Consider the following 24,980-nt stretch of genomic DNA (forward strand, 5'->3'; position numbering starts at 1 on the left):
TTTAAGATCATGCGTGCGGCTACATACACTTTTATTATACCTAAAAAAGACTCACTATCTGACAGATTAAAGGGAACCTGTCACATCCTTTTTTTGCTATTGAACTGCTCCCAATGTCTTGTTGTTGATGCACATTGCATCACTAACATGTTTATCTCAAGCAAAACGTCCCAGTATTTAGCGCAAAAATCACTTTTTAACCTTTGATTATTGCCCCACATACCTTCTGTTTCAGTCATAGGGGTGAGCATCTCTAGCTTTTCAGTCACAGTCAATCAAATGCATTTTGAAATTCTCCTCGCCCATCCCATTAGCATTCCTTCCAGTCACTGCTCCCTGCATGACCACAATCTCCCAACAGATCCCGCACTTGTGCAGTGTCTATCAGCTTTCCGGACATGCGCACTGAATCTGGGTGTATATCCCTGCTTCATATCCTATGTGCGCGTGCACTGGGGTCACTGAGAGTCAGTGGCCACATAACAGTTTGTGAGTGCACATGCTATGCTCAGTGGCTCTGGAGCATGTGCACATATGATATGAAGCCGGGACGTACACCCAGAATCAGTACGCCTGGAAAGCTGAGGGTCATTGCGCAAGTGCGGGATCTGCTGGGAGATTTTGGTGACGCAGGGAGCAGTGAAGGGAATGAATTATGATGCGATGGGCATGGAGAATTTGAAAAGGCATTTGATTAACCGTGACTGGAAAGCTAGAAATCCCCACCCCTATGACTGAAACAGAAGGTATGTAGGGTAATCATCAAGGTATAAAACGTGATTTTTGGGCTAAATACTGGGACATTTTGCTTGAGACAAATGTAAGAGGGTGACCAGGATCTGGTCATGCACCTTGTCTGTATGTGTACATATAATGTCATGTCCTGTTTGCAATATGAAAAGGTTTTATGATTAATTGCCCTACATGTTAGTAGAGGGTAGTGTAGGAAAGGGTTAAGGAGTTTGGGAGCTGCTGAGTGTGGGAGGAGCAGATTCAGTGGATCAGAGAGCAGTTTCCTGGTTGCAGTGAGTTCCTGGGAGAAAGAGAAAGATGTAAGACAAGTACAGTTGGTGGTCCAGGGGGCACCTTTGGCACAAGTTGTCCAGCAGAGAAGAACCTGTACTCAGATAATCTGAATAGACATTTCCGTACGTTCGGGACCTACGGTCCATAGGATTCACAGTGAGTTGCGTCTCCACAAGCCTTCAGAGAAGGGGAAGCCGGACGGGAAACAATCCGTACTGCAAGGGTCTTATAGACCAGGAGTGTTCACTATGAAAGGGACAACTCGGGACAAATGGACACTGAACATCTCTACGTGCGGTGTGTCGAACGGTGACCCTGGTGGAGTCGGCATGCAATGTAATGTGCTGTATGAAGATATTTACCAATGTTCTAGTAAAGCTCTTTTTTATAAAATGGAACAGAACTCCTTAAATGTGTGTGCGGCCGTTCCTGAGATGAGAAGACTGAAGACGGCAGAGATCTATGATCCAGATGTGAGTGTTCTGCACCACACACACAACATGGGAAAATGTGTACTTCTATCTTTGTCAGGGGACCAGGGTATGGGAACACATCAGCCTCTGGCCATAACTACCACCGTGAGTCCCTTACACAAACAAGTAAGTGATGCACTGTGCATCCTTAACAAGACACTGGGGGCAGTTTAATAGCAAAAAGGGACCTGATAGGTTCCCTTTAACCGCATTACCCAAATGCCATTTCCCTGAATCTGACCTAATCCATGGTCTCTGGTTTTATCCTAATACAGCTTCCTTCTGGAAACTGGTATCAGGTATCGTAGACACCCTTTGGAATTCTGATTGTTCTTTGTCTCCCCAACTAGCTCTTCTACATTATTGGAGTGACTCAAATACCATAACCAACGAATTAAAAGCCCTCCTGTGACACTGAGTCACTTCTCACAGTCAAGCCATGTGGCGGGGAAGTCAAGGAGTCCGAGGTCTAAAGCCAGGAGGGTACGTCAAGGACAAAGGGATAAAATGGATAGTCAGAGGCAAAGTCTGTGGTCAAGTAACTAAATTTAGAGTGTGTCAATATACAGTTTTTGTCCTGAGGAAGTAGTCTGGAATGACTTTGAAATGTGTTGACTAAAGAACTATAAATAAAAAAATCCAGTTTTTAACATCCCACGATCTGGATCTTCATTACCTATCAGCAGCGCAGATAAACCACATTTGGCTCCTTTTTTTCTATCTCTGGTCTGTTAATTTTGGATAAGACCCTATTTGCGCTTTCCTTTGCTCTTAGTTTCTACTAACTCACAATACCTGACAGTCCAGCATGCCTTTGATCCCATGGGGCGGCTGAGCTCTCTTTTAAGACCCTGAGTGGTGGAATAGTGACCCTTTCAAAGTTTCTTTACACTCTACTTTTAATAGCAAAAAACGAATCCTTAAATATTGGTTAGAACCCACCACCCCCTCTATCTCGGAACTGTTAGCTCTGATAAAACATTTTATGGAGGTGGAAAAGGGAGATGTGGTTATTAGCAAAGAGTCACAAGCAGGTCAATTTCTTTTGAAGTGGAAACAGTTTATTATAAAGTTTTGCACTTCGGAGAAAAAAAGGAAAATTGTAGACGCTTTTGCCACAACTACCCGGTATATCTTAGAAGATCTAAAAAACAACCTATGTCAACTCCATATCAATAATTGAGCACTAAAGGGAGTGGACTGGATTATTTAGCGGGGAAATTCCCCCTTTGCATCTTTTTTTTGATGATGGCTAATAAGTTGTTTTATTTTAATTTTTTTTCCTTCAGTGGACATTTTCTTAATATCTGTGGTTATCTTTAGTAAATGATATATGTGCAAGCTGGATGTGATTTGTTTTTTTATGGAAATTGTTGATTGTATTACTTAATAAAACTTTCAATAAAAAAGATATATTAAAAATAAAAAAAAGTTAAGCAAAAAGAGTAGCAGCAGCCATATAGGTAGATATCCTACCTACCGGCATCCCTTGATTTATAGGTCTGGGGCAATATCATCATTGCAGTGTTGTCTTGCTGGGTCTAATAATCAGAAGAGATGCTGGGAATGCCGGCAGGTAGGAGGAGACTTGCAGGGCGCTGATGCGACAGCCACAGACCACTGACAAGGCTACTGGACCACAATCCTCCAAATCATTTGCTTAACTCTAATATTCAACATTATATACACTGCTCAAAAAAATAAAGGGAACACTTAAACAACAGAATAAAACTCCAAGTAAATCAAACTTCTGTGAAATCAAACTGTCCACTTAGGAAGCAACACTGATTGACAATCAATTTCACCTGCTGTTGTTCAAATGGAATAGACAATAGATGGAAATTATTGGCAATTATCAAGACACACTCAGTAAAGGAGTGGTTCTGCAGGTGGGGAACACAGACCACATCTCAGTACCAATGCTTTCTGGCTGATGTTTTGGTCACTTTTGAATGTTGGTTGTGCTTTCACACTCGTGGTAGCATGAAACGGACTCTACAACCCACATAAGTTGCTCAGGTAGTGCAGCTCATCCAGAATGGCACATCAATGCGAGCTGTGGCAAGAAGGTTTGCTGTGTTTGTCAACGTAGTATCCTGAGGCTGGAGGCGCTACCAGGAGACAGGTCAGTACACCAAGAGACGTGGAGGGGACCGTAGGAGGGCAACAACCCAGCAGCAGGACCGCTACCTCCGCCTTTGTGCAAGGAGGAACAGAAGGAGCACTGCCAGAGCCCTGCAAAATGACCTCCAGCAGGCCACAAATGTGCATGTGTCTGCATAAACGGTTAGAAACCGACTCTATGAGGGTGGTATGAGGGCTCGACGTCCACAGATGGGGGTTGTGCTCACAGCCCAACACCGTGCAGGATGCTTGGCAACTGCCACAGAACACCAGGATTGGCAAAGTCTCCACTGACAGAGTCTGGAGATGCCGTGGAGAGCGATCTGCTGCCTGCAACATCCTTCAGCATGACCGGTTTGGCAGTGGGTCAGTATGGGGTGGCATTTCTTTGGAGGGCCACATAGCTCTCCATGTGTTCGCCAGAGGTAGCCTGACTGCCATTAGGTACAGAGATGAGATCCTCAGACCCCTTGTGAGACCATGTGCTGGTGCGGTTGGCCCTGGGTTCCTCCTAATGCAGGACAATGCCAGACCTCATGTGGCTGGAGTGTGTCAGCAGTTCCTGCAAGATGAAGGCATTGAAGCTATGGACTGACCCGCCCGTCCCCAGACCTGAATCCGATTGAGCACATCTGGGACATCATGTCTCGCTCCATCCACAGACTGTCTAGGAGTTGGAGGATGCTTTAGACCAGGTCTGGGAGGAGATCCCACAGGAGACCATCCGCAACCTCATCAGGAGCATGCCCAGGCGTTGTAGGGAGGTCATACAGGCACGTGGAGGCCACACACAATACTGAGCCTCATTTTGACTTGTTTTAAGGACATTACATCAAAGTTGGATCAGCCTGTAGTGTGTTTTTCCACTTTAATTTTTTGGGGTGACTCCAAATCCAGGCCTCCAATGGTTAATAAATTTGATTTCCATTGATGATTTTTGTGTGATTTTGTTGTCAGCACATTCAACTTTGTACAGAACAAAGTATTCAATGAGAATATTTCATTCATTCAGATCTAGGATGTGTTATTTGAGTGCTCCCTTTATTTTTTTGAGCAGTGTATATTGTAAAGATTCATTTTTGTTTTGCTGAGTTTTCCTTTTATGGATGAACAGTTTTTCTAAATTAAGCACTTACCCAAATGCAACATGTTTTCTATCCATGTACGGAGAGGCCTGTAGAGTGATATAGAACTGGGAACCATTCGAATGTCGCCCCTTATTGGCCATACCAAGAATTCCCCGCTTATTGTGAGAAACTGCATAATTTTCATCTGCAAAATAGTTTTCCAGTTGGTTAAAAGTAGGCAGAACAAAAAAGTAGACTCATAAGTTTGATATATTTTCTGTGGCACTAGATATATGACTTATTGGCAAAAGCATGGCAGGAGTTAAAATATTAATCATTTTATATTTTATATGAAGCAGTATACTTCCAAAATGACAAGTAAAAATCACCTACAGCACATTCAATTATTGGGAAAACAGAAAGATCAAGATCCAAGTTTATGGCTGTTTGCCAAAAATAGAAACATTGTGAAAGAAATTAAAAATAAGAAAACTTGACACACGTTTCATCTTATGCATTGCAAAGAGTAAGCTTTGTGGTGAAAGTCGTGGAATTTCAACATCAGAATAAGCCTGCTGAGAATTTAGAAAATCTGCAGCATGTTCTGATTTCCCTGCAGAATTTATCTAGTGCATGTGCATGGGGTTTTGATGGCACAATCTTGTGATCAATGTGTACACAAGTGTCCATGCCCACCTAATGAGCTGAGTGCAGGTGGTCACACATGCTCGGTCACTCTCCTCACAGCCAATTCTCGGCGTAGTCTTCCTCCATTCACTGCAGAGTAGCCTATAAAAATAGCTTACAGGGTGGAAAGCTTTTTCTATTAGCTACTCTGCAATGATCAGCAGAACACCATGAAAATAACAGGTTGCGGGGGGCGCAACCGAGCATGTGTGACCAACTGCACTCAACTTATTAAGTGGGTATGGACATTGCTTTACACTTTGAATACCAGGAGATGCCAAATTATGTAAAAATGTTAGAACTCTTCACTGGTGGAAGTAACATTTAATGTTGGGCCAACCCCATTTACAGTGGAGAAAATAAGTGTTTGATACACTGCCGATTTTGCAAGTTTTCCCACTTACAAAGAATGACGAGATCTGTAATTTTTATCGTAGGTACACTTCAACTATGAAAGAATCTAAAAAAAATCCAGAAAATCACATTGAATGATTTTTACATAATTAAATGGAATTTTATTTCATGAAATAAGTATTTGATCACCTACCAACCAGCAAGAATTCTGGCACTTACAGACCTGTTAGTTTTTCTTTAAGAAACCCTCCTACTCTGCACTCATTATCTGTATTAATTGCACCAGTTTGAACTCATTACCTGTATAAAAGACACCAGTCCACACACTCAATCAATCACACTCCAACCTTTCCACCATGGCCAAGACCAAAGAGCTGTCTAAGGACACCAACGACACAATTGTAGACCTGCACAAGGCTGGGAAGGGGACAGGACAATAGGCAAGTAGCTTGTTGTGAAGACAACTGTTGGTACAATAATTAGAAAATGGAAGAAACACAAGAGGACTGTCAATCTTCCTAGGTTTGGGGCTCCATGCAAGATCTCAAATTGTGGAGAAAGGATGATTCTGGGAAAGATCAGGAATCAGCCCAGAACTACATGGGAGGACCTGGTCAATGACCTGAAGAGAGCTGGGACTCAAACATTACCATTAGAAACACACTACACTGTAATCGATTAAAATCCTGCAGGGCATGCAAGGTCCCCCTGCTCACGCCTGCACATGTCCAGGCCCGTTTGAAGTCGCCAATGACCATCTGGATGATCCAGAGAAGGCATGGGAGAAGGTCATGTGGTTAGATGAGACCAAACTACAACTTTCTGGTATCAACTCCACTCAACATGTTTGGAGGAAGAAGAAGGATGAGTACAACCCCAAGAACACCGTCCCAACTGTGAAGCATGGTGGGAGAAACATAATACATTGGGGGTGCTTTTCTGCCAAGGGGACAGGACGACTGCACTGTATTGAAGGGAGGATGAATGGGGTCATGTATCGCGAGATTTTGGCCAACAACCTCCTTCCCGAGCATTGAAGATGGGTCGTGGCTGGTCTTCCAGTATGACAATGACCTAAAACACACAGCCAGGGCAACTAAGGAGTGGCTCCGTAAGAAGCATTTCAAGCTCCTGGAGTGGCCTAGTCAGTCTCCAGACCTGAACCCAATATAAAAATCTTTGGAGGGAGCTGAAACGCAATGTTGCTCAGTGACAGCCCTGACACCTGAAAGATCTGTATGGAGGAGTGGACCAAAATTCCTGCTGCAGTGTGTGCAAACTTGGTCAAGAACTGCAGGAAAATTCTGACCTCTGTAATTGTAAACAAAGGTTTCTGTACTGTTTTTCTATTGTATCAAATACTTATTTCATGCAATAAAATGCTAATTAATTATGTAAAAACCATACAATGTGATTTTCGGCATTTTTTTAAAGATTCTGTCTCTCACAGTTGAAGTGTACCTACAATAAAAATTACAGACCTCTCCATTCTTTGTAGGTGGGAAAACTAGCAAAATCGGCAGTGTATCAAATACTTATTTTCCCCACTTTACATAACTATACCACATCCATCATTTTTACTTATATAAAACAAGGTAGCATGCGATCGTCACAGTCGGATTCTGCAGGGTGTCACTGTGTAGCTCCCTTTTTTCACAACTCGAGGAAGGTTTATATGCTGAAATTTTGTTGTTTTTGCTTATGTGCTCACAATATGTTGCAATTTAACATACAACATACAAGTGCTGCCTTGAACTTATTTGCTTCTTCCGATTCTATAATATTAGTGGACTAAAGTGATTCCCACCCTCAAGATTGCATGCCATCTTTGGACATTGTTCATATGTCACCCACTTTGGTACACCTTAAAGGGATTGTTCACTACTCAGGCAACCCATTCTCAATCCCTATGTTTCCCCCTTGTAAAATAACAATATCTATACTCCCCTCCAGTGTTGGTGCTATTCCAGCGGTGTCGACAATGGCTCTCCTGGAGATCGCGCGACATTGTTATGTCCCGCCATCCCTGCGGCCAATCAGCGCTGGCTTCACTCTCCCCGCCTTCGCACAAATCATATAGATGAATGTGTTGTGTGCACCTTACCTTATGTCCAGTGGCAGCATGTATTACTGAATCTACAGCATGAGGCTCAGGTCACACCTACGTTTTGAGCTCCAGTTCTCTGTTCCAATTTATGAATAGGAAAATGGATGTGTTACAAAATGGATTTAAACTGAAGCACAGGGGTCCCAATTACTATAGCAGAGTCCATCTGATTTCAATTTTGAAGTAGTTTATTAAACAGTACAAAAAGCGCAGAATTCTGGACGTCTGGTTTCTGAAAGACACAAAATAGAAACCAAACAGACCCCTATCATAGTCAATGCTGTCCTTCTGCTTCAAGTTGAATCCATTTTGTAACTAATCTGTTTTCCTAATGAGTTTCTTTTCTCTGCTCCTAAAACGGAACTGAGAAATGGAACTGAAAACTCAGGTATGAAAAGAGCCTGAGAGGCTTACATTTTATTTCTGTTTCTCTTTGTAAAATAGTTTAATTCATACTTGAAATTTAAAAACTGACTCACAATTCAGGACATTTAACGTTACCTTCAAATATATCTCCAAAAATAGACTCTCCTCCGTTTCCTTTTCCAGATGCTATATCTATAGAACATACATGAAAAGCACGGAATTACTTTCTCTTTTCATTGTAATCTAAAAATCGTATCAAATGTGCTGCAACAGTGTAAATCATTTTAGGCATATAATCTAAAGGTGATCAGTCAGCAGGTTTTTGCTACTTAATCTGAGAGCAGCATGATGTAGGGACAGAGATTACAGCGATGTATCACTTACTGGGCTGCTTGCTGTAGTTTTTATGGAATCATTGTTTTATCAGCAGGAGATTATCACTAGAGGACTAGTAATCCTGCTGCCAGGTAGCCCAATCATGCTCTCACAACTGATTGGCAGCTTTCTGCCTATGCACAGTGTACACAGAAAGCTGCCAACCAGGAGTGGGGGTGGGGTTATACCAAGCTTAGCATTCAGAGAACTGGTAGATCAGAAGCAGAGAAAACAGTTTTTAATCAAAACTTCAGGAACCAGCAAAGTAATTGATACATCGTTGGAATTGGGGGCTCTGTCTCTACATCAAACTGCTCTCAGATGGGGTAGCAGAAACCTGGTGACAGATTCCTTTTAATACATGAAATACATTGGGTGAAATAAGTATTGAACACGCCACCAATATTCTAAGTAAATATATTTCTAAAAGGGATATTGTCATGAAATTCTCACCAGATGTCGGTAAAAATCCAATCCACACAGGCAAAGAAATCAAACCATAGATGTCCATAAATTAAAGGGGTTGTCCACTACCATTGAATATAGGCCAATGTATTTTTATGATGAAAAGAAGTGTCTTTGTAAATACCTTGCGCTGATGTTACTGCCTGTGAGCGGCGCTTTCACTGGCCGATCACAGGCATCACGTGACGTCAAGTGAGGCATGACATCAGTCACGTGGTTCCCGCGGAGGCTGCAGGGTTGTGGGCGGGATTACCCTGCACGTCACACCCTGCATCCACCGCGCGCTTTCCCAATGAATAGGGAGAGGAAGAGCGCGCAGTGGATGCTGGGTGTGACGAGCGGGGTAACCCTGCCCACAGCCCAGCATCCACCGTGGAACGCAGAAGAGAGAGACCCCCAGCTCCATCCGGAACAAATAACGTGACATCAGCGGATGTCAGAGCTGGCTGCAGCCAGGGGTCACGTGATGCCTGTGAGCCGCCAGTGATAGCGCCGTTCACAGGCAGCAACACCAGCGCAAAGAAACAAAGAAACTTATTTTCATCATAAAAATACATTGGCCTATTTTCAATAGTAGTGGAAACCCCTTTAAGTTATGTGTAATAATGATAAATGACAGGGAAAAAGCAATGAACACATGAAGAAAGAGGTGCAAAAAGCCATGGAAAGTCATGACACCAGCTGAAATCTATAAGTAGTTAGAAAGCAACCCTGCCACTTAGTGAAAAATATTACCATCTGGTTCTACTGATGACCTATAAAAAGGTATCTCATTATTATGACTCCACACAAGAAACAAACATCTCATGAAGGGTAAAACCAGTGAGTTGTCTCAAGACCTTTGCAACCTTATTGCTGCAAAACATACAGATGGTATTTGTTATAGAAGAATTTCTAAACTACTGAAGGTTCCAGTGAGCACTCTTGGGGTCAAAATTCAGAAGTGGAAAGAAAATAATTTTACCATAAACTGGCCATGACGAGGTGCTCCACGCAAGGAGTGAAAAGAATTATCAGAGTAGTTGTCCAAGAGCCAAGAATCACCTGTGGAGAGCTACAAAAAGACCTGGGATCAGCAGGTACAATTGTTTCAAAGAAAACTATAAGTAATGCACTCAACCTCCATGGCCTGTATGCACACTCACCATGCAAAATTTCATTGCTGAACAAAAAGCATGTTCAAGCACATTTACAGTTTGCTCAACAACATTTAGACAAGCCTGTGAAATACTGGGAGAATATTGTTTGTTCAGATGAGACCAAAATTGATCTCTTTGAATGCCATAATACACATCATGTTTGGAGGCCAAAAGGCACTGCATATCACGCCAAAAAACACCATACCAACAGTGAAGTTTGGTGGTGGAAACATCATGGTGTGGGGCTGTTTTTCAGCATACGTCACTGGCAAATTTCATATGACTGAAGGAAGGATGAATGGACAATTGTACAGAGACATTCTTGATAAAAATTTGCAGCCATCTACCAGGATGATGAAGATGAAACGAGGGTGGAAATTTCGGCAAGATAATGCTCACAAACACACAGCCAAGGAAACTCTCAATTGGTTTCAGAGAAAGAAAATAAAGTTGCAGGAATGGCCGAGCCAAACACCTGACCAGAATCCAATGGAAAATTTATGGAAGGAACTAAAGCTCAGCATTCAAAGAGGGAGCCCACAGAACCTTCAGCATTTGAAGAGTGTTTGTGGAAGAATGAGCCAAAATCACACCTGAGCAATACATGCGAATAGTTTCTCCATACAGGAGGCGTCTTGAAGCTGTCATCACCAACAAAGGCTTTTGTAGAAAGTATTAATTAAATTTCAGTAAGCATGTTCAATTCTTTTCCCTGTGTCATTTCTCATTATTACACAACTTAATTTATATACATCTATGGATGATTTCTTTTTCTGTGTGGATTGGATGTGTTGTTACCGACATCTGGTGAGAATTTCATGTCAATAGCACCTTTAGAAATATATTTACTTAGAAAATTGGTGACGTGTTCAATACTTATTTCACCCGCTGTTTACTTATGTATTAAATGTAAAATTTAATTTTATGTCCTATATTAAAATAAATTAAACATAGGGGCTAATTCATCAAGCAGTTTATGCCAGTTTTATGGCGTAAAACTGCTTGAAATGTGGCAAATTTTCATGGAACTACAAGTTTTGAAAATTGAGACTTTTGTCATTTTTCCGCCAGCCTAGCTCCTCCGACTTTAGAGACGTGGATGACAGGGTATGAAATCTTTTTACCTCCCCCTTGTATCCAGCCATTTTTCACTATGCGATGGAATGGAGATCCTTTGTAATGCAATTTCAAGCCACTTCTAGAATCCCCAGCTTCTCCAGAGCATAAGTATTGGAAGTTTTTACATGTTTTGGGGCACAAATCTGAAAATAACTGAAATAGTCATGTCATAAATGTATCTGCCGAAAGGGAGTGCATAGCATACTTTCAACTTATCAACCTTACAACTGTTTTTATTACATTTATGCTACACGGTTTCCAAAAAACAAGTATTCTCTACGGCTGCACTGTTTTCACCTTTACTGGGGGGCAATTGCATGAAATCACTGGGCACAATTTACTAATTTATTGGCTTTTTCACATACTGTTTAATATATTACTATAGTATTATATTCTTTAAGTAATACATGGAGATTTGTTTTACAGTTGTATCACAATAACAAGTCAGTCCAAAATGAGCAGAAGAATTGAGGATAAGCAAGTAAGGTAGGCCATTTATAACTAGGGTCACAACATAATTATGCGTAATAGAAGCACAATGTCCTTATTATTATGCCAGCAAACAAAAGATGTTATTGTGCTACATCTAATGTCAGAGTGACTACATGTGTATTGTCATAGTGATTAAATGACTGCCAGAAATGAGAGCTGAAAGCTGTCAGTTAATCACACTCGGGTCTGCTGTTCTCCACTCTACAGTGAGGGAAAGTGGACTGTATGTCAATACATGACTCACAATGAGCCTGTTCTAAGCCATTGTGGGGGCGTGTTCTTCTTCCACCAGTGTGTTGCTGCCTGCTTATCATTGGTCAGCGTCACAAGGTAGAAGAAGTACACCCTCCCAGTGAAAACTCTGATAATTTTTTTAACATCCAAGTAGGCATTAACTATTTAGATGCCAAATACTTTGCCAATATCTCCGCAATGAAGAGGCGAAATTAAAATTCAAAAATGTTTTATTCTGCTCTGTAGCCACTATTATATCGTGTTTCCATTTCAACGTGAAACATTTGTTGTAAGGTCCACTTTAAACTCAAATATAGAGGAAGATACTGATTTAAAAAAAAGGTAATTTCAGCCTAAATGAAGAAAAACTTTTGATGAATATGTAAAGATGTGAAAAAATGTTGGAAAATCTAGGGAGAAGCAGGAATCTTCAGACAATACGTCACTGGGTTAATCTGCTTAAACACTCAAAAATGTTCCGATACATCATGGAGCAAACTTTTAGGATGGGAGTTTAGTCTGACATTCTTGATGAATAACTAGATCTTACCCCAAGATTTATCACTGGACCCAAGTGTCATTTCTATTTACAGATTTCTTGCAGGATAGTTCCGATTTTTGTCGACTCTGACCCATACATCCTTTATATTCTTGCAGACATCTAAAACAGCTAGCACCTGACACTGATTGACAAGTTAGTGGAAGATCTGAATGATGTAAGCACATTCTATTCAACAAGATTTGGGCAATTTTTCATGGAGTGCATTGTGATATGTATGAAGAAATTGTTCAAGGATTTGAGTGATGTACTCAGTATAATAGCTGGAGAAGTCCAAAGAGCTTTTAAGAGGTTAGCTTGATGCCACTCAGAATTTTGAAACAAGAAATCCTTAATAAAAGACTGTAATTGTATCACTTATGTTTTAATATGATTATATCTGGATAATACCTAGTAGTATACTAATAATGTTTTTGTATTTAAAGAGAAACTGTCATGTGCCCAAATGCCATTAACCTGCAGATATAGGGATAATCTGCAGGTTAACAGTGCAGCATTGTTGTCTGGCCGCCTTACTGAAATTTGGTTATTGGGAGGAAATTAACTCTATTTCTCGGGGAGTGTATAGAGGAGCTACAGTCACTGCTCACTATACTGTGAGTGGCTGTTGTAAGCAGATTCGCATTTACATGCACGCCAGCTAGCCAAGCATTGGCAAATGCCAAATGGATATTCACCCCTTCCCCAGCACATAATCCTGCCCACCCCTCTGCGCCGGCGTCATTGATTAATATGGCAGTCTGACTGCACCCACTCGCCCGAGGATCGCATCGCAGTCCTTGGACTGGCCGTCTGCTCTCCTGACAAGACTGTGACAGCATGTATTTCTACGCAGTTGTCATTCTCAGGTCAGGAGGATTGAAATGCGATCCTCAGGTGAGTAATATGGCAGTCTGACTGAATCACTGACACCGGCAGAGAGTTGGGTGGGATTATCAGCGGGGGAAGAGGTGAATTTTCATTTGGCATTAACATACAGTACAGACCAAAAGTTTGGACACACCTTCTCATTTAAAGATTTATCTGTATTTTCATGACTATGAAAATTGTACATTCACACTGAAGGCATCAAAACTATGAATTAACACATGTGGAATTATATACTTAACAAAAAGTGTGAAACAACTGAATATATGTCTTATATTCTTGATTCTTCAAAGTAGCCACCTTTTGCTTTGATGACTGCTTTGCACACTCTTGGCATTCTCTTGATGAGCTTCAAGAGGTAGTCACCGGAAATGGTTTTCACTTCACAGGTGTGCCCTGTCAGGTTTAATAAGTGGGATTTCTTGCCTTATAAATGGGGTTGGGACCATCAGTTGTGTTGTGCAGAAGTCTGGCGGATACATAGCTGATAGTCCTACTGAATAGACTGTTAGAATTAGTATTATGGCAAGAAAAAAGCAGCTAAGTAAAGAAAAATGAGTGGCCATCATTACTTTAAAAAATGAAGGTCAGTCAGTGCGAAAAATTGGACAATCTTTGAAAGTGTCCCCAAGTGCAGTTGCAAAAACCATCAAGTGCTACAAAGAAACTGGCTCACATGAGGACCGCCCCAGGAAAGGAAGACCAAGAGTCACCTCTGCTTCTGTGGATAAGGTTATCCGAGCCACCAGCCTCATAAATCGCAGGTTAACAGCAGCTCAGATTAGAGACCAGGTCAATGCCACACAGAGTTCTAGCAGCAGACACATCTCTACAACAACTGTTAAGAGGAGACTTTGTGCAGCAGGTCTTCATGGTAAAATAGCTGCTAGGAAACCACTTCTAAGGACAGGCAACAAGCAGAAGAGACTTGTTTGGGCTAAAGAACACATTAATGGACATTAGACCAGTGGAAATCTGTGCTTTGGTCTGATGAGTCCAAATTTGAGATCTTTGGTTCCAACCACCATGTCTTTGTGCGATGCAGAAAAGGTGAACGGATGGACTCTACATGCCTGGTTCCCACCGTGAAGCATGGAGGAGGAGGTGTGATGGTGTGGGGGTGCTTTGCTGGTGACACTGTTGGGGATTTATTCAAAATTGAAGGCATACTGAAACAGCATGGCTACCACATCATCTTGCAGCGGCATGCTATTCCATCCGGATTGCGTTTAGTTGGACCATCATTTATTTTTCAACAGGACAATGACCCCAAACACACCTCCAGGCTGTGTAAGGGCTATTTGACCAAGAGGAAGAGTGATGGGGTGCTACGCCAGATGACCTGGCCTCCACAGTCACCAGACCTGAACCCAAGCGAGATGGTTTGTGGTGAGCTGGACTGCAGAGTGAAGGCAAAAGGGCCAACAAGTGCTAAGCATCTCTGGGAACTCCTTCAAGATTGTTGGAAGACCATTTCCGGTGACTACCTCTTGAAGCTCATCAAGAGAATGCCAAGAGTGTACAAAGCAGCCATCAAAGCAAAAGGTGGCTATTTTGAAGAACCTAGAATATAAGACATATTTTCAGTTGTTTCACACTTTTTTGTTAAGCATATAATTCCACATGTGTTAATTCATAGTTTTGAAGCCTTCAGTGTGAATGTACCATTTTCATAGTCATGAAAATACAGAAAAATCTTAAAATGAGGTGTGTCCAAACTTTTGGTTCGTACTGTATGTTTGACTAGTCGGCGCACGACTATAAATTTTCAGGGGCTTACAGCAACACAACGGAGTAATGTATGTAGCGCCGGCGTCCCTGCCCTCTGCTAGGCAGGGACGCTGTTCCCCTCACCCCTCTGCTCCAAGCCCGGCGTCCTCCTCCTGCTCTGCTGGCAGCGCGCGCTCCTTCCCGGCCACTGTGCTTAGGGCACGCGCGCGCGCTCCCTCCCTCTTAAAGGGGCCGCGCGCGCCGTCCTAAGGAGTCCCCGGCCAATGGCCGGAGGACTTCACCATATATAAGGCACCTCCTCCAAAATGGAGGTGCCCGAGCAATGTTGTTGCACTGTTCACTACTCTGCTTCAGCCCTCAGGTCCCGTTGCCAGTTACCTGCCAGATTCCTGCCAGTTTGCTGTCTGATTCCTGCCAGATATTCCGCTTACCTGCCTGCTAGCCTGAGGTCCGACGGTCTGCCTACCGACTCCTGTCAGTCTGTCTAAGGACCAGCTTGCCCGCTCACCTGGGAGCGCACTTCTGCTACCTGCCTGCTAGCCTGAGGTCCGACGGTCTGCCCTCCAACTCCTGTCAGTCTGTCTATGGACCAGCTTGCCCGCTCACCTGGGAGCGCACATCTGCTACCTGCCTGCTAGCCTACCTGGAGGCTCCGCCGTCACGTGCTGTGACCACCCGCGTGTCCAGAGACTCCTGCCCGCTCACCTGGGAGCGCTCATCTGCTGCCTGTCTGCTAGTCTACCTGGAGGCTCCGCCGTCACGTGCTGTGACCACCCGCCTGTCCAGAGACTCCTGCCCGCTCACCTGGGAGCGCTCATCTGCTGCCTGTCTGTTGGTCTACCTGGAGGCTCCGCCGTCACATGCTGTGACCACCCGCTTATCCAGTGACTCTCGCCTGCTCACCTGGGAGCTCACGTCTACCATCTGCCTGCTAGCCTACCTGGAGGCTCAGCCGTCACAGGTCGTACCTACCCTTTACCCAGAGACTGCCCCAGTCACTTGCCGTGACCTCCTGCCCGTTCATCCAGAGACTGCCCCGGTCACTTGCCGTGACCTCCTGCCCGTTCATCCAGAGACTGCCCCGGTCACTTGCCGTGACCTCCTGCCCGTTCATCCAGAGACTGCCCCGGTCACTTGCCGTGACCTCCTGCCCGTTCATCCAGAGACTGCCCCGGTCACTTGCCGTGACCTCCTGTCCATTCACCCAGAGACTGTCCCGGTCACCTGCTGTGACTGCCTGCCCGTCTTCCCTGGTCGCCACCCGCTCCCTTACAAGGACCGCCCCCTTGTATAGTAGCTCAGAGGTTCCGCCTCCCAGACCCGTTACAGTTTGCTCGGGCCATGGAACCCGGTGGCACCCAAGCTCCCTCACTCTCGGACCTGTGTCATGAACTGTCCCATCAGAGGTCCCAACAGGAGTCCGTCCTGGGTCACCTGCGGAATGTCAATTCTCGCCTGGACACTCTGACTGCTCCACCAGCAACCACCGCCCGTGCCATGACTCGCAATCCGGCAGCTCCGCTGCCCACCAATACTATGGTATCCTACCCCGGACCCCGGCTTTCTGCACCTCCTCGCTTCGGAGGCGACTCCGCTCAGGCTCGGGGCTTTATAAATCAGTGCACCCTGCACTTTGAACTCCTGTCCCACCAGTTTAACTCCGACCGGGCCAAAATTGCCTTCATCATGTCCCATCTCACCGGGGAGGCCCTGGCCTGGCTAAATCCTCTATGGGAGAGAGGAGACCCCCTGGTGTCCGACTTGCCTGCCTTTCTCACGGCTTTCCGGAAAGTCTTCGACGAACCCGGACGGAAGACCTCATCCGCATCATCTCTGCTACGCCTCCGTCAGGGAAGTCTCACTGTGGGCCAATATGCCATACGGTTCCGTACCCTTGCCTCGGAGCTGGCCTGGGATAACGACGCTCTGGTATCTGTCTTCTGGGAGGGTCTGTCCGGCCGTATTAAAGATGAACTCGCCGGTCGAGACATTCCTACCACTCTCGATGACCTAATAACTCTTGCCACCCGGATTGACCTACGGTTCCAGGAGCGTGCCAAAGAAGTCACCCGTGAGAGGAGGTTTCCACGTCTAGCTCCTACTTTTCAGAAACCCGTCACTCCCTCCGTTTCTCCCCAGGTACACTCTCCTGAGCCTATGCTATGCTTGGTCGACCAGACCAAGATGGTCAAAACCCGTCAGGACTTACGCCGTGCCGAGGGGAGCTGCTTCTACTGTGGCAGTAAGGAGCACCGGATCCGTACCTGCCCGGAGAGGTCGGGAAACGCCTGTGTCTAGGTTCGCTCAGAGAGGTCGACCTAGACAAGAATAAATCCTCTCCATCTCTGCTGCTGTCAGTCTCAATTATCTGCGGGGAGAATCGTTATTTCGAACTAGCCCAACTTGACTCTGGAGCGGCCGGGAATCTTATTTCACAGGCCCTGGTAGAAAAATACCGCATTCCCACCAAACCTCTGGCTATACCATTATCTGTCGCTGCTGTGGATGGGGGCCTCTTACCACGTCCCATCCAACTCATCACCGAATCCATAACTCTGCAGGTGGGAATGCTGCATTCTGAGAGCATCTCTTTTCCTGTTCTGCCTGGACTCTCTCACGCCCTTTTACTAGGTCTACCTTGGCTCCAGAGACATGCACCCGTGCTTGACTGGCAGACCGGAGAAGTCCTTCGCTGGGGACAGGACTGTCATAAGACTTGTTTGGTTCCTGTTCATCCCGCCCGTCCTTCTCCTACCCCAACTAATCTACCTGGACTTCCGATTCCCTATTGGTCATTTGCTGATGTCTTTAATAAAAAGGAGGCAGAGACATTACCCCCTCATAGACCATACGACTGTCCTATTGACCTGTTACCCGGTACTACGCCTCCCCGTGGGCGTATTTACCCATTGTCCGCTGCTGAGACCCGGTCGATGTCCGAATATATTGAGGAGAATTTGGCCAGGGGATTCATCCGGAAATCTACCTCCCCGGCGGGAGCAGGCTTCTTTTTCGTAAAAAAGAAGGACGGCTCTCTCCGTCCCTGTATAGACTATAGAGGCCTTAACCAGATCACGGTGAAGAATAAGTACCCCCTTCCGCTCATTCCAGAATTATTTGATCGTCTGAGGGGGGCTAGAATCTTCACCAAACTGGACCTCCGTGGGGCGTACAACCTGGTCCGTATCCGTCAAGGGGATGAATGGAAGACTGCATTCAACACCCGGGACGGCCACTATGAATATCTGGTAATGCCCTTTGGTCTCTGTAACGCTCCTGCCGTCTTTCAAGAGTTGGTCAATGACATCTTCCGGGACCTTCTCTACTCCTGCGTAGTGGTGTACCTGGACAACATCTTGGTCTTCTCTCCGGATCTCCAGACTCACCGCAGGGATGTTCGTCAGGTCCTGCTCAGGCTCAGGCAGAATCACCTCTTCGCTAAATATGAGAAGTGCCTCTTTGAGCAGACCTCGCTTCCGTTTTTGGGCTACATTATTTCTCAGACCGGCCTACGAATGGATCCAGAGAAACTGTCTGCCATCGAGAAATGGCCCCGACCGGAGAGGTTGAAGGCCATTCAGCGGTGCCTTGGCTTCGCCAACTACTACCGCCTCTTCATACCGCACTTCTCTTCCCGGACTGCCCCAATTTCCGCGCTCACCCGTAAGGGCACTTATCCCAGAGAGTGGCCGCCCGAAGCAGAGGAGGCCTTTCTTTCCTTAAAACAGGCCTTCTCTTCCGCCCCGGTGCTGCATCGCCCAGATGGCAACAAGCAGTTCTTCCTGGAGGTTGATGCCTCCTCCTCTGGAGCCGGAGCGGTACTTACCCAAAAATCATCTTCCGGGAGAATGGTAACTTGTGGCTTCTTCTCCAAACTCTTCTCCTCTTCTGAGCGCAACTATTCCATAGGAGATCGAGAGTTATTGGCCATCAAGCTGGCATTGGAGGAGTGGCGTTACCTGCTCGAAGGGGCTCTTCACCCGGTAATAATTTACACTGACCACAAGAACTTGGCTTACCTCCAGCATGCCCAGAGACTTAACCCGCGCCAAGCTCGGTGGTCCTTGTTTTTTGCTCGCTTTGATTTTATTCTTCATTTTCGCCCGGCTGACAAAAACATCAAGGCGGACGCCTTGTCCCGATCCTTTCTGGTGTCTGATCTCGAGGAGGAACCGAAACACATCATCGATCCCGCCAGAGTAATGCAGGTGGCTCCCGTGAGTCTAAATCGTCTCCCTCCCGGTAAGACGTTCGTATCAGTACCTGATCGGGAGAAGATCCTACACTGGGGTCACTCGTCTAAACTAGCTGGCCACTCCGGTCAGAAAAAGACCCTCCAGCTTATTACCCGGCACTACTGGTGGCCTACCCTGCACAAGGACGTAATAGACTTTGTTTCTGCCTGTGTGTCCTGCGCCCGCAACAAGGTTCCGAGACATCTGCCAGCCGGTCGCCTCCTTCCGCTCCCAGTACCTGCTGCCCCCTGGCAGCATATAGCAATGGACTTTATAACTGATCTCCCCGTCTCTGCCGTTTGTACGGTCATTTGGGTGGTCGCTGACCGCTTTTCCAAGATGGCTCATTTCGTTCCCCTGCCAGGCCTCCCGTCTGCACCCGAGCTGGCTAAAGACTTTATCCACCACATCTTCCGTCTTCATGGACTGCCCCTCCACATAGTGTCGGATCGTGGGGTACAGTTCACCTCACGCTTCTGGAGAGCCACTTGTAAATTGCTAGACGTCACCCTGGACTTCTCCTCCGCTTACCACCCACAGTCTAATGGTCAAGTGGAGCGGATCAATCAGAACCTGACCAGTTACCTCCGGCACTTCGTTAATGCCCACCATTCTGACTGGGTGGATCTCCTGCCATGGGCCGAATTTTCTTACAACAATCACGAGAGCGAATCTTCCTCCAAATCCCCGTTTTTTGTTGTCTTCGGTCAGCATCCTCGGATCCCATTTCCCGTCTCCACCTCGGTGGACAATCCGGCTGCGGAATCTCTTGTTAACAAATTTTCCTCCATATGGGAGAGCACCCGGTCCGCACTCCTTCTGTCATCCGAGCGTATGAAAAGACATGCTGACAAAAAACGTCTGGATCCTCCTCAATTCCGTCCAGGGGATAAGGTCTGGCTCTCGTCCAAGTATGTCCGGCTCAAGATTCCTTCCTATAAGTTAGGGCCTCGGTTCATCGGTCCTCTGGAGGTCATCAGTCAGATCAACCCGGTGGCCTATAAATTAAAACTCCCGGCCAACTTGCGGATCCCTAACTCCTTCCATGTATCTCTCCTCAAACCTGTGGTACTTAACTCTTTTTCCAAGTCTACAAGTACGCCTCCTGCTCCGGTTTCCGCTGAAAACGAATTTGAGGTAGAGAACATTCTGGCCACCAAAAGGGTAAGAGGGAAGACCTTTTTTCTAGTAGATTGGAAGGGGTTTGGTCCTGAAGAGAGAACGTGGGAGAACACCCATGCCCCTCTCATCCTAGCTAAATTTCTCTCTGGCCTAAAAAAGGGGGGGCCTAAAGGGGGGGGTACTGTAGCGCCGGCGTCCCTGCCCTCTGCTAGGCAGGGACGCTGTTCCCCTCACCCCTCTGCTCCGAGCCCGGCGTCCTCCTCCCGCTCTGCTGGCAGCGCACGCTCCTTCCCGGCCACTGTGCTTAGGGCGCGCGCGCTCCCTCCCTCCCTCTTAAAGGGGCCGCGCGCGCCGTCCTAAGGAGTCCCCGGCCAATGGCCGGAGGACTTCACCATATATAAGGCACCTCCTCCAAAATGGAGGTGCCCGAGCAATGTTGTTGCACTGTTCACTACTCTGCTTCAGCCCTCAGGTCCCGTTGCCAGTTACCTGCCAGATTCCTGCCAGTTTGCTGTCTGATTCCTGCCAGATATTCCGCTTACCTGCCTGCTAGCCTGAGGTCCGACGGTCTGCCTACCGACTCCTGTCAGTTTGTCTAAGGACCAGCTTGCCCGCTCACCTGGGAGCGCACTTCTGCTACCTGCCTGCTAGCCTGAGGTCCGACGGTCTGCCCTCCAACTCCTGTCAGTCTGTCTATGGACCAGCTTGCCCGCTCACCTGGGAGCGCACATCTGCTACCTGCCTGCTAGCCTACCTGGAGGCTCCGCCGTCACGTGCTGTGACCGCCCGCCTGTCCAGAGACTCCTGCCCGCTCACCTGGGAGCGCTCATCTGCTGCCTGTCTGCTAATCTACCTGGAGGCTCCGCCGTCACGTGCTGTGACCACCCGCCTGTCCAGAGACTCCTGCCCGCTCACCTGGGAGCGCTCATCTGCTGCCTGTCTGTTGGTCTACCTGGAGGCTCCGCCATCACATGCTGTGACCACCCGCTTATCCAGTGACTCTCGCCTGCTCACCTGGGAGCTCACGTCTACCATCTGCCTGCTAGCCTACCTGGAGGCTCAGCCGTCACAGGTCGTACCTACCCTTTACCCAGAGACTGCCCCGGTCACTTGCCGTGACCTCCTGCCCGTTCATCCAGAGACTGCCCCGGTCACTTGCCGTGACCTCCTGCCCGTTCATCCAGAGACTGCCCCGGTCACTTGCCGTGACCTCCTGTCCATTCACCCAGAGACTGTCCCGGTCACCTGCTGTGACTGCCTGCCCGTCTTCCCTGGTCGCCACCCGCTCCCTTACAAGGACCGCCCCCTTGTATAGTAGCTCAGAGGTTCCGCCTCCCAGACCCGTTACAATGTACAATAATAAAAGTTACATATCCTGAAAGGCTGCCTATTTCAGGATACTATTAGTAGAATCTATATGCTGGACACAGATCTCCCTTTGATCTCCCTGAGAAGACATGTAGATCAGGAGAGCAGATTGTCATTCATAACATGTCTCACTCTGGTAACACCCCCTCTTCATTTAAAATAAGCTTTGGAGGTAAATTCTCAGGAAGATCAGTGTTCGGGCCATAGATCTTAACATCTCATTTACATTATAAGAAAAATGTGGATTTTTCTGGAATAAAACATTGGATCGCAGTTATCAAAGTATTCGTTTATTCAATTTTCTATAACCTACATGCCCATATTGATGCTTAGGGGGTTTGATCCTACTGACAAATTTTCTTTAAGGTGGGCATCTGATAATCAGGCTGTTACTACACAGAATAGTTCATTATTAATCAAAAAAGATTTACAAAATAATATATAGGTACCCACCTAAATGAGCAATCTGACGAATGTTTGTCTTTGCTTAAAAGGACGGAAAGGTAGACCCCCCTTGAGCCAGCAAGATTTTATAATGTTGTGCAAAACTTACAAAATTAAATAAGAGAATAAATTACTTACTTCAAAGAGTAATCTTCCTATTAATTTATCCTGAACTGCGATGTCAAGGTATACCAACATGTGCTGGAAAAAAAAAAAAACTTTCTTAGACATGTAGAAGAAGCACATGAATGGTCACATGTCAATATGATGCTCTTGTGACATGTCGCTAACATAAACCCAAAATGTCATGTGAATACAGACATGACAAACGTTTCCACAGGCCATAATTTACCAGACGAAGGCCTATAAAGTGTTGGTCTGCCTACTTTGCACTTGCATACTGTATTGTATAGTGCAGCAGATTGCATTTTCCTATACAGAGAGACACTACATAAAAAACAAAAAACTACCTTACAATATAATATTTTTTACAATAGGTCTCTATGGAGGACATAAGTCTAGGCATTAGAGTTGGTGTCAATTGATTCACAGGACCAAGTCCATCAGCCACATCAGTAGTCTGTGGTCACTGGACAGAAGGCCTGAAAAACACCTCCTACTTTCAGGTATTCGCAGCGTTTCTTTTGACAAGCCGTCCTGGCACGATGTCAAGTGTGCGTCACACCGCGACAAGGACCATCATACCAGTCCAGCTTATGGAAAGAGGAGCTGCTATAATAGGTAGAAAACTACAAAAAGTGCAGACCTCCACTTAGGGTAAAGAAGTCATCACCATGTAAAAGGTAAATAACAAGAAGGTTCTCACTCTTTTCTTCATTACCAACCCAGTCATCTCCCTCCCGAACTTGATGGCTGAATTCCACTCATAAAATAGCCTTTCAAACTTTAGAATTAACCTTTCTAAATCAAAGGCCTTGAACATTAATATTCCCTCATCCATTACAGCATCTCTGAAACCTTCCTTCAGTTTTGAATGGGCTAATGCAGCATTAAAATACTTGGGGATTTTACTACCAAGTGATGTGAACTTGACATACTCACCTAATTTCCCAATTTACTCAAATCAGTTCAAGAAAGCTGCTCTAGATGGATGGGGAGTGTCTTTACTTTGTTCGGGAGAAGTCAGATTTTTAAAATGAACATTCTCCCTCAAATTTTGTATGTTCTACAATTTCTACCAATTGGGATCCACTCATCCTTCCTTAGGAACCTGGCTTTTCTTAAAAATAAGTTTACATGGTCCGCGAAACCCCCCAGAGTTAGGAGAGCCATCTTGTACCATCCTAAGGGCTTATTCAAACATCAGTGATTTTTCATCAGTATTTGTATGCCAAAACCAGGAATATCACCAAAACACAGAGCAGGTGTCCCTCTTTCAATTATAGTTTTTCTCTGTATGTTCTACTCCTGGTTTTGGCATTCAAACGCTGATGAAAAATCACTACATGTCTGAATGAGCCCTTAGTCTTCAGGAGATATAGCTTTGCCCAATTTAAGATCTTACTACATCGCTTCCCACTTATCTAGAATTTTAGATTGGTGTCAGATTGAGCAAAGTTTTATGAAAATACCTCTTCCAGCAGCTCCTTGGCTGGACTTAACGTCAGTTAAAATACTTAAAGATTATCCTAAGGTGGGGGCTATTCTTGCTTATTGTACTAACCCAGTGGTCCACGCCCATAATTTAAAGCAGTCATTCTCCATGTATCCCATTTTAGGTAATCCATTATTTCCTCCTGATTTGGATGATTGCATTTTTCGTTCTTAGGTAAACAGTGACTACTTTGGGGACGAACCTAATTGGCCTTCAAACGAACATCTACTTGGCGACTCCAATCCACCTCCCCTGTGAGAATGGAGAGTAGGCCAACTTACTTTTTGCATCCATTATCTACCAGATCTCTCTATAATAGGGACAAGGCCCCCCCTTGAAGCTGCTTGTGTAGATGCTGGGGCATTAAGACACACCTTATTATTTTCATACTCATTGCTTATTGATCCCCCAGACCAACCTGCCCCCTACTTCCAGACTCAATGGGAAGTTGATTTGGGACTCACACTTTCACTGCTTCCTCGATAGACTATTTTCATTTTGACGTACAAATTATCTACAGTGGGGAAAAAAAAGTATTTAGTCAGCCACCAATTGTGCAAGTTCTCCCCCTTAAAAAGATGAGAGAGGCCTGTAATTCACACCATAGGTAGACCTCAACTATGAGAGACAAAATGAGAAAACAAATCCTGAAAATCACATTGTCTGATTTGGAAAGAAATTTTTTTTCAAATTTTGGCAGAAAATAAGTATTTGGTCAATTACAAAAGTTCATCTAAATATTTTGTTATATATCCTTTGTCGGCAATGACAGAGGTCAAATGTTTTCTGTAAGTCTTCACAAGGTTGGCACACACTGATGCTGGTATGTTGCCCCGTTCCTCCATGCAGATCTCCTCTAGAGCAGTGATGTTTTTGGGCTGTCGCTGGGCAACACGGACTTTCAACTCCCTCCAAAGGTTTTCTATAGGGTTTAGATCTGGAGACTGGCTAGGCCACTCCAGGACCTAGTCGTATTACAACTTTCAATGGTTGCAAGAATATTAAGCAACA

General features: G+C 45.4%; 1 protein-coding gene and 1 long non-coding RNA gene across 3 annotated transcripts in view; one reads left to right on the forward strand and one right to left on the reverse strand.

The window, feature by feature from the left end:
• LOC141259602 (uncharacterized) overlaps positions 1 to 12,875 on the forward strand; it is a 32,305-nt gene extending 19,430 nt beyond the window's left edge. For both annotated transcript variants that reach the window (XR_012318439.1, XR_012318440.1), the window contains 2 exons: positions 11,729 to 11,788; positions 12,686 to 12,875. This is a non-coding gene — a long non-coding RNA (uncharacterized lncRNA). The remainder of the gene's footprint in view (positions 1 to 11,728; positions 11,789 to 12,685) is intronic.
• Positions 1 to 24,980, reverse strand: part of PPIL6 (peptidylprolyl isomerase like 6) — a 58,248-nt gene that overhangs the window by 20,152 nt on the left and 13,116 nt on the right. The window contains exons 4-7 of the mRNA XM_073675836.1: positions 22,493 to 22,555; positions 11,308 to 11,455; positions 8,340 to 8,396; positions 4,760 to 4,895 (exon numbers count right to left, since the gene is read on the reverse strand). Of these exons, the coding sequence (XP_073531937.1) occupies positions 4,760 to 4,895; positions 8,340 to 8,396; positions 11,308 to 11,455; positions 22,493 to 22,555 (404 nt within the window). The remainder of the gene's footprint in view (positions 1 to 4,759; positions 4,896 to 8,339; positions 8,397 to 11,307; positions 11,456 to 22,492; positions 22,556 to 24,980) is intronic.

This window comes from Phyllobates terribilis, unplaced genomic scaffold (genome assembly GCF_046119375.1).
Source record: "Phyllobates terribilis strain yellow unplaced genomic scaffold, ASM4611937v1 Scaffold_3__8_contigs__length_932513732, whole genome shotgun sequence".
NCBI lineage: Eukaryota > Metazoa > Chordata > Amphibia > Anura > Dendrobatidae > Phyllobates > Phyllobates terribilis.